This window comes from Cyprinus carpio, chromosome A3 (assembly GCF_018340385.1).
Source record: "Cyprinus carpio isolate SPL01 chromosome A3, ASM1834038v1, whole genome shotgun sequence".
NCBI lineage: Eukaryota > Metazoa > Chordata > Actinopteri > Cypriniformes > Cyprinidae > Cyprinus > Cyprinus carpio.
The window spans coordinates 2,417,652-2,433,596 of NC_056574.1; the positions used below are offsets into that span (position 1 = coordinate 2,417,652).

The 15,945-nt window shown below is 37.3% G+C and overlaps 2 protein-coding genes across 2 annotated transcripts in view; both read right to left on the reverse strand.

The window, feature by feature from the left end:
• Positions 1 to 15,945, reverse strand: part of LOC109076009 (serine protease 27-like) — a 536,122-nt gene that overhangs the window by 374,495 nt on the left and 145,682 nt on the right. The gene's annotated exons all lie outside the window — the stretch shown is intronic.
• On the reverse strand, positions 817 to 14,547 carry irgf4 (immunity-related GTPase family, f4). The gene is made up of 6 exons (XM_042733610.1): positions 13,905 to 14,547; positions 12,293 to 12,388; positions 8,172 to 8,402; positions 8,072 to 8,094; positions 7,879 to 8,000; positions 817 to 3,460 (listed from the first exon to the last, which is right to left on the reverse strand). Exons 1-6 carry the CDS (start codon positions 14,298 to 14,300, stop codon positions 2,787 to 2,789), a joined length of 1,542 nt encoding a protein of 513 aa, XP_042589544.1. The 5' UTR covers positions 14,301 to 14,547; the 3' UTR covers positions 817 to 2,786.

Genomic DNA, 15,945 nt, shown 5'->3' on the forward strand with positions numbered 1-15,945 from the left:
TAGGCTCGTCAGGAATAAGGTGGATGGCAGGGGTGTAAATCGGATGGTTCGTCATGATACAATATGATATAAATTCTCATACCCAGCGATACAATATTAGCCGATACCTCAAAAAAAAAAATCATATGATTCGATTTTGATACATTGTCCATATTTGTTCATCCAAGCACAAAAAAGCGGAAGAGAACTTAAGTGATGTTTTATTCATAAATTTCGAGAGGAGCACGTGCAGATAATTAACGTTGCCAATCCATCATCAGTAAATACACAATCTATCCAACCAGCACAAGAGAGAACCCCTATAAGTAATCAAAGCAGTCTTACCTTTATTATCTTCAGCATCCCTCCACCACCGCGACTCCTCGCCTTCAGTGCTGCACAGGAGGAGCACTCGGGGGGCGCTCTCGGACCCCTCTCCCCGGACAGCACGCCAAATACGCATAACCTTTACTCTGTTTATTATATGTACGTGTGAACTCGTGAATTGAGGATTTGCGCGCTGTCTGATGTCTGTGTGCGCACAGCACTGAAAATAAATCGTGAATACTTGCATCACTTCCTATGTTTCATTCTGACTGGAAACTATAGCAAAAAGCATAACAGCGTGGCACTGAACTGATACTTTTTCTGCTTTGGGGGCTGGAAAAAATAGCAACAGTGTAATGGGGTATCTGTTTGCAACTATTTTATGTCACAGTGCTGTTGCACTTGTAGAGCAATGGCAATGGCGGCCTCTGTAGGTTAACATGTGTATTGCACATTGAGGTTATGAACATATTTCTAATAACAGTTTTTAAGGCACACAAGTCTTGATAGTCTGGGTTTCCTTTGACAGACAGTGACACACATCTGTCAAGTCACCTTTATTTACATACCGCTTTTTACAATACAGAGTGTGTCAAAGCAACTGAACAACATTAAATAGGAAAATAGTGTCAATAATGCAAACATTATTGACAGAACAATCTGTTTCTAAAGTCATATTTAATTAAATAAATTGTTCTAAACAATGGCCTAAACTTTAAAAATCTCTTTGAATAATTTCAAAACATGATAATGGATATAAAATAATATGCAGTAAAAAGTTTCAATCTTTTTTTCAGATGTTTTCAGAAGGCAACATCATGCATCTCTCGAGGTAATGATTCTGGAAATATGTGAGTGAATCAAAGGCTTGAACTGAGTTTTACTGAATCACATGAACAATCATGAGCTGAAACAGACAGATGATGTTTTAATGTAGATATAAAGCAGCTGCTATAAATGAATCTGTATCCTGCAGGGATCTGATGCTCCTGATTCAATCGACTCCAGGTCACGAGATGATGACTATATGATAGTTTGAATCAAACTCACTGGTCATTTTCATATCTACTCATACTGAACGAGAGGAGCCTTTTTGTTCCTTTGCAACAAAGAGCAAAGACACTTTCCTGATGCTCGAGGAACATCTTTTTATTTCATACTATATTCTTTTGAATATTGTTTTCTTTGATGATGAATTGCTTATGATTTTAGTATTATTAATTATCAAGTCACTTTAGATAAGTGTCTCTAAGCATTTAAAGTGCTTGCACTACTCGGTATAAACCCTTTCCGTTATAAACCACGTGCAGATGTGTTGCTTTTTGATATTATAAATCATTTCAAATACACATTGAGTTTGTTCTTATGTTTTGAATTGTATTTGATCTCTAGAAACCATGATTAATCAAGCTTAACTACAAGCTAAAGCAACTCTTCAGACTTAGTCAAACTAAACTCTGAAGCTCTGAGCAGTGTGAACAGACGCTCTTGTACCGTGATGTGTTTCGGCCGTCTGACTGCAGACAGGTCACACACAGGAACCTCCTGCATTTGTTTTAAAGCCCTCAGTAAATGTTCCAGACAGTGCTGTCAGACGGCAGATTTCATTAAAAAATTATTGATAAAAAGAGCTGATAATAATAATAATAATAATAATAATAATAAAGATGTTCAGCAAAAGTGATAACAAGAGGAAATTCAAAGAGCTTAAGTTTTTTTTTTTTTTGTTACAGCTTGGGTATATCATGTTATATCAGTCTTATTCATTTTGTTAATAAGCTCCGTGTTTATAATCAGCGAGTTTGTCATTGTTCTATTCTGTTGTTAAGAAAATGAAAGATCTACTGTACCATTAAAGATTCTGAGTGTCATTGATAAATGTTTTCTTGTTAAATATGCAGTGTAATCAGTTACAAGAAAACTAGTCAAAATCACAGTTTAAAATGAACAATGTACATTTATATGTAATATTCTGTCTTATAGTTCAGTGCTCTAGTGCTGCATCAGCTGCATGTTCATTTCCAGCTCTTTTGGTGAACGCAGAGTTTTATTCTGAATAGGGTGGACATCCAAGTATCACCATGGTAACTGCATAACCCACCCAGGCAACCGTTTACAGCGCCCTAGCAACATAAACAAGCCATTTCTCAGCAGCAGAACACTGTACTGATTTAGAGATTGGCTTTCCTGCAATCTCTTATTGTACATTACTGTAGCATTAACAGAGTTTAGAGTTCAGATATCAGTTACAGTATGATCTCTAATAGTGAAGATGTGAACTCTGCCTCCACAAGAGATGTCTTAATCTACTCTTCTCCTCAGTGAGTATCTCTGTGGTCTCTTGTAGCTGATCTCTGTGAATGGACTCTATTAACACCTCCTGACCAAACAACTGAAAAGTGTGCCGTCAAAGACTAAATAAACACTTCTCATTATCTCCTGAGTTTTCATCTGTGTGTTAAAGAATCCAGCAGGATCAACTACAGACACTTTCCTGACTTTGATTTTGGTGCTGTTTTCTCTCCGTGTCCTGTCTTGGTGTCCTCTCTTCTTCTCTGAGCATCTTCATACATCTGATTACTGTAGTGTCCTCTTCTGTTCTGCTCTACCATTGTGTCAATCTTCTTCAGCAGATCATTCACCTGCTCTCTGTTACTCTGATCTCTGTTGTTGAAGACATGATATCTGCCTCCACACTGATCAACTAGACGTCTTAAATCTCTGCTCTCCTTTATGTATTCCTCTATGGAATGGTCTTCTAACCAATCTCCACAAGTGAAGAGAATGATGGAGTATTTTAACACCTCCTGACCAAACATCATCTCAATCATCTGAAGAATCTGCTGCTCCTCATGTATGAATCTTCCTACTTTAAACACAATAAGGAAAGCATGCGGTCCAGGACTGGATAAATCAACACTTTTCATGATCTCTATCATTGACTCCTCATGTGTAATCTCTGTGTCAAAGAATCCAGGAGCATCAACTACAGTCACAGATCTGCCTGAAACAGTGGCCTGAGCAGCTGAACATTCACGTGTCACTGATGTTGGTCCCATCTCAGATCTGAACTCTTTCTGTCCCAGTATTGTGTTTCCAGCTGCACTCTTCCCATCACCACTTCTTCCCAGCAGCACTAATCGTCTTTCTGACACTGTATGACAAAAGAAAACAGATCACACAATCACTTAATTTACCTCAACAGTAAACATGTAGTAAATTACTATACTAATAAAATACAGTTACAGTAACATACAGTAAATAAGGATTCTGTAGCCAGATGAAGCAGACAAAATCATTGCTGATTTTTTATTCACATGTGTTTTAAGCCATCCTTAATATTAATTTCAAAATACATGTGAAAAGTTTTAAATCTTTTACTGCTAATGCTGCTTGAGAAATTTGCAGATACTGGAAGAGAATTAATGAAATACTTCCTGTTTTCAAACAATGAAGCCTAACCTGTAATAGAGTTTGCAGGCAAATGTTCACATTATACATTATTGTCCTCAGTTCCACACAATATCCAGTGATATCACTGACTCGATCACACAGATACTAGCTGGATGATGACATCACTGAATTCAATGATGGACTGCCTTTAACTGAAAATGAGCGTCTATTATTGTCCTTCTGCATTATTGACACACTATTTTCCTAATTAATGTTGTTCAGTTGCTTTGACACAAGCTGTATTGTTAAAAGCGCTATATAAATAAAGGTGACTTGACTTGACAACAGAATAATAGTAAATAATAGTAAATCACTATTATTTTTATTATGTTATGCAAATAACTGATGACGGCACGGTTTGATCTTTGGTTGACCAATCAGTGGACAGGGCATTCATTCCTTTCTTTTTTTCATTTTCCTTGAATATATTTGGTCATGTGCCAAATTTAGGAAATCATTTTAATGCAGCCAAAGATAAACATGAATGATTAGTTCACCTTGAAAATTAACAAATCATTTATGAATGGCCAATCAGTATTAGTTCACATCTTCAGCATTTAACACAGAGAAATACCAGAGAAAACACAGGAAGGGAAAAAAATCAGTCATGTTCACGTATAGTGAGAAATAATGAGTCTAGGCAGCTGTCAGCAGCCCATAGATCACGATCGACTGGTAGATCTTCATCACTGTCCCAGTAGCTCCCGAAAAATCAAACAAACATAATAAAACAGAAAAATAAGTACAGAAATACATTACATTTCTCCAGTCTTACTATACATGTGTTCATATTTTTTTTCTGTTATTTTTGGGAGTATGGTACAGTGATAAATAAAAATACACCATGTCCGAGTCTATAAACAGGCCATTAAGAGAAACTCGAAGAGGAGACAATCCTCTAGCAGCAGAGCAGCTCACTGTTCACGATGGGCGAGAAAGTGGAATAAAATCCTAAATATTGAATTGGGGGTGAGGGTTTTTCTGAATATCTCTGAAGGGAACTGACTGTCATCAGAAAGGTTTTGATGGCAATGGTATTTTCTTCTTCTCTTCCCTCCTTATAAAGTATTGTTAATAAGCGCAGCGCTGCTTTGTTTACAGCGGTAACCAAGGAAACGCTATGTTGCTGCTCCATGAAGACAATCAGTGTTGCCAACTTTGAGTCTTTATCGCTAGATTTAGCAACTTTTCAGCCCCCTGTAGTGACTTTTTTTTTTTTTTTTTAAAAAAAGCACCTAACTTCAAATCTAGCCACTTCTTGAACAAACCTTATTAGTTTTTGAGACTCACAAGCGGCTGTGAGGAGCAGTGCTTTCAGTTAAAATAGATATTCTGTCACTTTTAACTCTATTTACCATGCTAATATATCTGAAATCATAGCACAGCCATTGTCTTTATCTAATGTGTACATGATTTCATCAGATGACGACTCGACTATAAATCAGGATTTTTGTGCAGATTAATATCTTGTAAGGGAGAGCTGGTTATGTGGTCTTAATGGGCCGCGTGTCAGTCATTATTTCATTCAACCCGTTGTCTGACAACAGAGAGAGAAAAATATATCAATGAAAACAGTTTTATTGTGGATTGGCTGCATTAAAATACAGTATGTGAGCACAAAGAGGCAAAGATATGACGCAATGATGTCATGGATATTCCAATTAACATATGATGTCATCTAGTGACATTTAGCGACTTTTCAAGCAGGCTTTAGCTTCTTTTCATTGAAAGAAGTTGGCAAAAGCAAGGTAAATTCACACCGTACAGACAAATGCCAAGTCTGTTGGCATCTGCTGCCGCTGGTCATAGTTTGTGACTGAACATGTTCAGTTGGTGTTTGTTGGGTCGTGGAATGTCTGAGCAGTGTGAAATGATTTTGCAACAAATGACAACAAACTCTGACGAAATCTGAGCTGGCCACGATGGCGATGAGGCAAGACTGTGAGTAGGTGCGTGGTGCACTTAGCAAATTATTTCTATTTCGCTTTTTGGACAAACCGAAACTGAAGCAAACTTTTAAAAGTAAATCTTCCCATTGCAGTTCTCTGCACAAATTCAAGTAGGGACCCCTCTTCCCCATAGCAGCAACGGCTTCACCCACAGCCTCTTTTGATTTATTAGTTTTATTTATGTTTTTTTTTCAGGCAAAGAATGACATGCAAATTCACTAATAACAGTCAATTTTTGATCACAGGATCGTCTTTTATTCCCCACAGTCAGACTTACCTGACTCTCTCTGACTAGAAAGTTGTGTCTGAAATTGCTCACTTGTTCACTCGTTCACTAATCCCTGTATAGTAAAGGGCAGGTGAGTGCACTTTATCAGAAAGACGTAAATGAAATGAAGTGAATAAAAGGTTGAGTTTTATGTTTTTATGGGTTTTTTTGTCGTTCTTTCCCTTACTAAAATGTTTTATTAATTTTATTAATTATTTGGTGCAACTCCTTGTTGTTTGAATAGTGCTTTAGAAATAGATGAAATGAAAATGAAATGATTGGAATAATAATGCAAAAACTGACACTTTCACAACAAAACAACTAAACAGAAACAGATAAAGACAAAATGTAGTAATTGATAATATCCTAATATATCCAAATGTAATAAAATGTATAGTATTTATGTGTGATGACAATTTCTTACCAACTGGATTGCACAAACCTGTTTATATATATTTTGCGTAGGGCTATACAGACATCTAGTGGCTACACAATGGTATTACAGATTATAAATGGTGCAAAATATATATCTTAACAGTCAATTTACAAATAATGCCTTCAGATTTGTGGAACTCACAATGCGCTGAATCTCCATACAATAGTGTTGTTACTATGACAACCAATGTGAAAAGAAACTGTCTGAAAATAAATTATATAGAGAGTATATATATAAACATAAATACAATGGCTAGAAACCGACAGCTATATCCAGTGATGCAAACTACATTACTTTTTTCTCAGATGTGATCATTTTGAGAGAGAGAGAAAGAGAGAGATTAAAGTTGTGTGTGTTAGGGATGGGTGATACAATTTATTTTGTTTTCAATACGATACCGATACTTTTAAAGGCAAGTACAGTCGATATCCATACCGATACGACACTTCTAAACTGAACTTTTAGATTATGAAAATTATTAAATTACTAAGTGTAAAATGGGTAATGATACCCACTTAACTTTATATTTGAAACATATTTCAACATTCAGTATTGAAACTTAATTGAAACTTATTAGGTTATATTTTTGTTTACACACAGTTAAAATATGTTTACTGTAGTGGTAACCATGGAAATCTACAAATACTATAGTTGTACTACAGTAAAACCATGGTTTATCTTCATAAGGGACTGACAGTGACAGGCTGTTTTATTCTGACAGTGTATGATTTATATAAACATTACAGAATAGAACATGATCAATATGAACTTTTAACATTCAATTTAAACAAATGTAATGGCACAAACTGTGTAAGCTACAATTTCAGTTGGTTTATTGTGAAATAACTCAATCATATATGTTTTTTCTGTCCTTGTTGTTCTGGGCTGCTGTTCCTAAAAGCATCAATGGTTTCTGATGATACTTTAGGAAGCGCAGCCCTGTTTGAAAGCGCTGTCAGCAGTGAGTGAACGCTCTCTGTGTTCGATTAGTTCTGTCTTAATTTTTTTGTTTAATAATAAAAATCACTGGTAAAAAAAAAAACACACCTTTAGTATCAATATTTTTTATTTGAGTATTGATACTTACTACGGGGGAAGTTGTGGCCTAATGGTTAGAGAGTTTGACTCCTAACCCTAAGGTTGTGGGTTTGAGTCTAAGGCCGGTAATACCACGACTGAGGTGCCCTTGAGCAAGACACAGAACTTATTCACTTCAACTTAAAGATAAAACACGCCAGAGATTTAATGGTCGCTGCATGTGCATGTGACCCTCTCTTCATGCCCAAAAGGTTGCCGACCTCTGCATTACATGTAAATTCACTGTGTATTTTTGTAATTTTATTAATATTTTCTGTTTTTGTTGTTGTTGTTTGTTTGTTTTAAAAATATAGAAAAATCTGTAAAAAATATAATTTCTTTTTCTTTTTTTAATTGTGTGTGTGAGCTCAGATCTTCTGCAGACTCACTGTTCTGGACGATGTCCTGCATCTTCTTCCAGACTCTGAAGGGCAGGTTGCCCAAGTAACACGGCACATGAATCAGAGCTCCAGAAGGCATCTGTGGATCCGGCTGTGATGAGATCTGGACTCTGGAAGAACATTCAGGATCAGAACTGCAGTGTCTTTGGATCAGAAGCAGAGACAGCAGCAGATCACTCACCTTTCCATTGAGACTGGAAACTTCTGGAGAACAAAGACACAATTCACCATCAGCAACTCAATCAATCAATCAATCATCAATCAGTGATCTGGAATCAGACCTTCAGAAAGCAGACGTCACTGGCTTTCATCATCTCCTCCATGTCTTTGATTGAGTGTGAAAGAGCTGAGATGTGTCTGTTCATCTCCTCCAGCTTCTCCTTCATCATCTGCTTCTTCTGCTCCTCTTCCTCTCTCAGTGCAGTGAGTGTAGCTTCTTCTTCATCTCTGAGAAACTGATGAAGCTTCTCAAACTGCTGTTTAATCTGACGCTCTGTGTTCTCAGCTTGAGACTGAAATCAAACCACATTCACTTCACTCGTCTCCATCAACACACATCAACACAATCACATCATTCACATCTGAGAGAGACTCAGAGACATACATATAACAGATCCAGAAGCAGATTGATGATCGTCATTTACACAAATAATCAACTGGGGGCTGTTTCATAAAACAAGTACCAAATAAGCAGAAGCAGGCTAAGCTGAGCTCCTCTAACACTGATCAATAAGAACACACTGACAGTACAGCGATCTCTCACATACAATTTTTTTTCTCACTGTTCACTTACGACTGCTCTGCTAAGCACAGCTCCAACATCATCCTCAAATCTGCTGACGATACAACTATCCTAGGACTCATCACTAATGGCGATGAGACATCCTACAGAGATGAGGTTAATGCACTCATAACATGGTGTGCTGATAACAATCTCTCTCTAAACGTCAGCAAGATCAATGAGATGATCGTGGACTACAGGAAGTCACAGAGAGAGGGTCACGTTCCCATTCACATCAATGGAGAGATAGTAGAGACAGTTAAGAGCTACAAGTTCCTTGGCTTTCACATCCCTGAGGATCTTTCCTGGAGCCTACACTCAGAGACCATAGTGAGAACAGCCTGTCAGCGTCTCTACTTCCTGCGGAGGCTGAAGAGGTTTGGCATCACCTCTAACATCGTCAAATTTCTACTACTGCACTATAGAAAGCATTCTGACCGGCTGCATCACTGTATGGTATGGCAACTGCTCTTCTTCTGACCCAAAGCTCTTCAGCGAGTGGTGACAACAGCAGAGCTCATCATTGGACATAAACTCCCAGCCTTACAGGACATCTATCAGACTCGCTGCTTGAGAAAGGACCACACTCACCCTGCTCATCACCTGTTTGCCACACCGCCATCTGGCAGACGCTTACGATCCATCCGATCACGGACAACCAGACTGAAGAACAGCTTCTATCTTCAAGCCGTCAGACTGCTTAACAACCAGCTATCCTTCATCTAAAACCGGAATACATGCTGCTCTTATCTTTACTTTTATTGTACTTGCACTGCCACTTTTTAATATTCCTTCATGTAGCTCTGTGACACTCTACAATGACATCTTGGACATTGCTCTACTCAGGAATACAATCGGAATGTGTGCTGCTCTTAAGTTTAATTATTGCATCTGCATTGCCACTTTAATTTTCCTTCATGTAGCTCCGCGTCACTCTACAATGACCTTTCAGACACCGCTTTACCCAAATAATCATATTAGTACCTCAGGACTACTTATGAATACTTATAACTCTTAACACTGTCTACCTTTATTGTATCTGTTACTGCCACTTATTTGTATATAATGCTCTGTCCGTGTCTTTCTGCCTATGGGCACTGAAGTCTCTCAAAAATCTCAGTGCTCTACACGTACGTCTATGTCTTTTATGTCCTGTTATTGTCACTGTATGTCTGAGCCTCATCATTATTTTTTGATTGCAAGGTTTTCTTTAGTGTTAGATGTGAACTTGACAAATAAATGCCTCTTGACTCTTGACAATTTTTAATTTATCGGTCCAAAAATAAAAACATACAGAAAATGCAACTTAAATAAATAAAACAAATACAAATATAGGCTACAACCGACTGTATTTAATGTATTGTGCCCAAGATTTAATGACTTTGTTTTAAGATATTTGGAAACATTTTAACATGCTGCTACATTTGCATTCAGTTGATCAGCAGTTTCTAGTCATGCAGCCTTTCTCTCTGGTTTTAAGCTATACCTTATGGTTATTAGTAGAACATTGCAATATAAAATTGCTCTTTAAAGCATTAAAAACACTAAATTAAAATGTAAAATCACTAAATTAAAAATGAAAATAAATAACAAACACAAATATTGGTTTAGTGTGCAGCAGCGCTAGTTTACTCACATAAGCCTTGTCCACTCCTGACAGCAAAATGGATATATCTGCATGACTTTCTAACATTTACAGATGAAATATACCTGTGACGTGTCAGTTATGAAGTGAGAAAAACATAACGTCTCAATGGCACTAAACAGAACAGATATACCGGTGCATCTCAATAAACTAGAATGTTGTGGAAAAGTTCATTTATTTCAGTAATTCCACTCAAATATTAAATAAATTCAGTGCACACAGACTGAAGTAGTTTAAGTCTTTGGTTCTTTTAATTGTGATGATTTTGGCTCACATTTAACCAAAAACCCATCAATTCACTATCTCAACAAATTAGAATACTTCATAAGACCAATACAAAAAAATACAAAAAAATGCATTTTTAGTGAATTGTTGGCCTTCTGGAAAGTGTCAATTTACTGTTCATGTACTCAATACTTGGTAGGGGCTCCTTTTGCTTTGATTACTGTCTTAATTCGGCATGGCATGGAGGTGATCAGTTTGTGGCACTGCTGAGGTGGTATGGAAGCCCAGGTTTCTTTGACAGTGGCCTTCAGCTCATCTGCATTTTTTGATCTTTTGTTTCTCATTTTCCTCTTGACAATACCCCATAGATTCTCTCTGGGGTTCAGGTCTGGTGAGTTTGCTGGCCTGTCAAGCACACCAGCACCATGGTCATTTAACCAACTTTTGGTGCCTTTGGCAGTGTGGGCAGGTGCCAAATCCTGCTGGAAAATGAAATCAGCATCTTCAAAAAGCTGGTCAGCAGAAGGAAGCATGAAGTGCTCCAAAATTTCTTTGTAAACAGGTGCAGTGACTTTGGTTTTCAAAAAACACAATGGACCAACACCAGCAGATGACATTGCACCCCAATTCATCACAGACTGTGGAAACTTAACACTGGACTTCAAGTAACTTGGGCTATGAGCTTCTCCTCCCTCCTCCTCCAGACTCTAGGACTTGGTTTCCAAATGAAATACAAAACTTGCTCTCATCTGAAAAGAGGACTTTGGACCACTGGGCAACAGTCCAGTTCTTCTTCTCCTTAGCCCATGTAAGATGCCTCAGGAGTGGCTTAACAAGATGAATACGACAACTGTAGCCAAATTCCTTGACACGTCTGTGTGTGTGGTGGCTCTTCGATGCCTTGACCCCAGCCTCAGTCCATTCCTTGTGAAGTTCACTCTAATTCTTGAATCGATTTTGCTTGACAATCCTCACAAGGCTGCGGTTCTCTCGGTTGGTTGTGCATCTTTTTCTTCGACACTTTTTCTTTCCACTCAACTTTCTGTTAACATGCTTGGATACAGCACTCTGTGAACAGCCAGCTTCTTTGGCAATGATAGTTTCTGGCTAACCTCCTTGTGAAGGGTGTCAATGATTGTCTTCTGGACAACTGTCAGATCAGCAGTCTTCCCCATGATTGTGTAGCCTAGTGAACCAAACTGAGAGACCATTTTGAAGGCTCAGGAAACCTCTGCAGGTGTTTTGAGTTGATTAGCTGATTGTCATGTCACCATATTCTAATTTGTTGAGAGTGAATTGGTGGGTTTTTGTTAAATGTGAGCCAAAATCATCACAATTAAAAGAACCAAAGACTTAAACTACTTCAGGCTGTGTGCATTTGAGTTGAATTACTGAAATAAATTAAATTTCTACAACATTATCATTTATTGAGATGCACCTGTATTCGCTGTTTGTCATGGTGGATGGATTTGATCCATGATCGACATTAAGGGCAGCTTAATAATCCTGAACATCAAATGATCTTGACTCATTGAACTGGATCAAATTAGTGAACTTAAATTGTTGTTTATGGAAATGCTTTAGGCCCGACTGATTTATTAGGTCATTCAAGTCAGGTTTTGGACTTTAATCACCGCTTTTCTTGGCATCTTTTATGAAACAGCCCCCTGTAGTCTATTCTATTAAATATATCAGATCATAACTGTATCTAGTGATCTGCAGCTGTAATGAAAATGATTCTGTTTCCTCACCTTGATGTTTTCAACTGTTTTCTCAAAATCTCCTTTCATTGTTTCATTGTGTTTCAGTTTCTTCTGTAATGATTTCAGTGCTGTATTGAGCTCCTCCTATAATTGAACAAAAATACACAAAACATCAGATTACAGTAAAAAAAGAAGACTATACAGTTATATTATTATATAATGAATTTAGTGCAAAAGTATACTGATTTCTTCTGTTTTTGTGAACATATACAAAATTAATTCAGAAGTTAAAACCTGCCATAAAACAAAGGCAACCTGAGTAAACACAAAGTACACTCTGTAAAAGACACTGATATTTATTGAAGCAAAATAGTTATCCAATACCAACGGGGCCTGTGTGCAAAAGTATTTGCCCCCATAGTTTCTAATTACCCAAATCTATGAACCTGCATTCATTTATGGCAGGGTTGTCAAACTTAATTCCTGAAGGGCTGGAGCCTTGCAGAGTTTAGATTCAACCCTAATTAAACACACCTGATCCAGCTAATCAAGTCCTTCAGGCTTATTTGAAAATGACATGGTATGTTAGTTGGAGCAGGGTTGGAACTAAACCAGGAATTAGTGATGTGTCATTCGCTAAGCCGTTTTTTTTTTTTTTTTTTTTAATACAGTACAAAATAATGGTGTGATTTTGGCCACACTGCTTGTTAGCCACGAACACATCATATACACATGAACATAAACACATAAATGCACATAAACATCAACAGATTCAACACATGCACAATGTGTCAATGTTTCAGGGTCAACAGATATAACGATACTGTGTTGGATACTTCTCTTTTGCACACATTTACATCTGCAAGATGTATTTTTTAGAGTGTTGCTCATCTGCAATGTCTCTGAGACGTTTCCTATCAGTTGTTAAATAGATGTTTAGAAAATGTCTAGAATATGTTTATGATTTAGAATGTATGTTATTTTTATTATTTAATAAAACTGAATATTACGTTACATTTTATAGTTTTGAATGTATTTTTTTAATGGTTTAGTTTAAGTACTTTGAATAATTTAATTATATTTTTGCACACATACCAGACATAGATCAAAAACATTGACAAATTTGGCAGAATTATGACAGCCAGAAGTGGCAAATAAAAAGCTGTTGGGAACTGAAAGAGCCGGTTCTTTTTGCTGAGCTGAGCCACATTATCCGGATCCCTAAAAATAGCTGAAATTCCCATCACTACCAGGAACTGAGTTTGACACCCCTGATATATTGTGATCAGCTGGACTAAACCAAGTGTGCCGCACAAGTCTTGAAGAGTGAAGCCAAAATGTTTCTATCACCCCAGTATAGATCATAGACCCTCCCCTCTCCATGCAATCTAATGGGACGTGAGACAAGCTAAATAATACAATCTCCCTTAAATATAATAATGGGACGTGGCTCCACTCCAGAGACTTTAGTCTCAAATCAGCACATCACGTCCGAGCTCTATCCGGACATTGACTTCACTATTCTTCAGTGGAAGAGTGAAAGTGCGTCATCCATCTTTTTTACAGTCTACAGACTAAACACAAGCAGTCCTGATCACTGCAGCCCTGGTCAATCAAATCAACTCTTCAGTAGGCTTTTCAACAGCATGATTTCTCTTACCTTATATGATGAAACCACTTCATCAATGGGTCTGAATTTATGATTGTCGTGTTTCTGTGAATTAATACACACTACACACACCGGCTGTTTGTCCTCCAGACAGAAGAGTTTGAGTTTCTCACTGTGTAAACTGCAGATCTCCTCAGATCCTGATGAACAAACCTCATTTCTCTTCTTCAGGAGTGACTCACACAGGTTTTTTAACACTAGATTAACTGGAGGATCATCTTTTGAGGATCTTCTTCTGCAGACGGGACACTCCTGAGTTTTCTTGATTCTCCAGAACTGCTTAAGACACTCTTTACAGACACTGTGACTACATGACAGAAACACAGGAGTCTTGAAGATCTCACAGCACACAGGACAAATATAATCATCTTCAGACTGTGAAGCCATTGTTTTCTCTTTGAGCTCCAACAATCTACACTTTACTTTCACTTTCTGGACGAAGTCCGTTTGAAAAATGAATCACTGGAATCACAAAGATCGTCGATCTGTCTGTTCAGAAATAAACTACACACTATTCCTTTTTGAAAGTGTTTCTCTTGGTTCTTCGGCGAAGAATCTTTATTTCTTTTGTCAGTAGAGAAGAGAGTCAGTTTCTCAGAAAGGACAGATAACACGTCAGTCTCTTCCTGGTAAGAGCTGTGAGAGGAGGAGTCTATGAAGAACAACATCAGGAACACTTCAGGTTCAACTTTTAACAAAATATATTCAAAATGAACTTGCATTGAAACGTTAAAATATTACTATGTTATAAAACCTTGGATAAAACACAAAAAAACAATGAAAATATACAAACATTAATAATAAAACACATCAAAACCCTTACATTGTTTGATATGAATATTTATGCGTTAATTACCTAAAGCCTTCTACACACTGCACGATTTCAGCAATATTATAAGATAATCACAAATCGCTGTGTGTGACACGGAGGAAGCGTTCGCTGCAGTCTCGCAGAAGAAGACAACTTTTTCAAGTTCCTTCATGAGCACCTGCGAAGTAAAATTCATATCAGAAGTATTTAATCAAAAATGATCCCATATGTCCTCATCTCTTGGTAAATAATGCATTGTTTATTTGCTGTTATCACAGCTCACACAACTGATAGACGGCACGCGCCCGCAGCGCTGTGTGACGTCACATGAAATCTATGAATATGTGATTACAGTAGCCTATATGTAGCAGCACAGTCCTGCGAGGCACGACATTTTGTTCCCTTGTGTGTCTCCATATGTTGCGGAATGACAATAAAGCCCACTTGAACTTAAAAATACAGACACTGAAACAAACGGGTTCAGATATTATCACGAGTTGAACACACAACACACACGCACAAAATACACACGTCTAATGAACAGAAACACCAAGTCAGAAGCAAAGAAACGAGTGAGGTAAACTTCATTCATTTTGACGTTTGTCAATAATAATATGCCATCCATGGAAAGACAAACAAAATTTGCATAAGGAATGTGTTCATAAGCTTCCCTATAAGAACCAGACGCAAAAAAAGATTAAATCTCCATTTTGTGGCAGTCTATTTCATAGAGGGTTCCAATATATTTTAAATACATAAATAAAAACATGATTTAGAAATAAAGTACACATATTTTCGTTTACATTACATTTATTGTTAATACTTTACATTATGGTTCCCTTTATAAAGGGTTTATAAAGGTGCTCATAAATGACTAATAACTCACAAATGCTTTATAAATAATTGATAAAGCAGTTATAAATGCATTAATAAAAAGGGTGATTTTAATGCAATACCTGCCAAATAGTGAGCCATTTTTAACTCAAATATTGTACATGATATAAGAGTTCAGAAAAGTACTGAACTCTTGAATTTCCTCTCAGATCCACATTTGTTCACAGTTATGTAAGCAAACAGCTGATATGATAATAAATGTGACTGTTCGTCCCTGTGTGATGTCTGGATGTTGTTTGCTGTTGTTTTCTGCTGCTCTCCGTTTTTGCTTTCACTTTCGCAGGAGACGCTGATTGGTTCCTGCTGCTGTCAATCATCCGAGAGGGG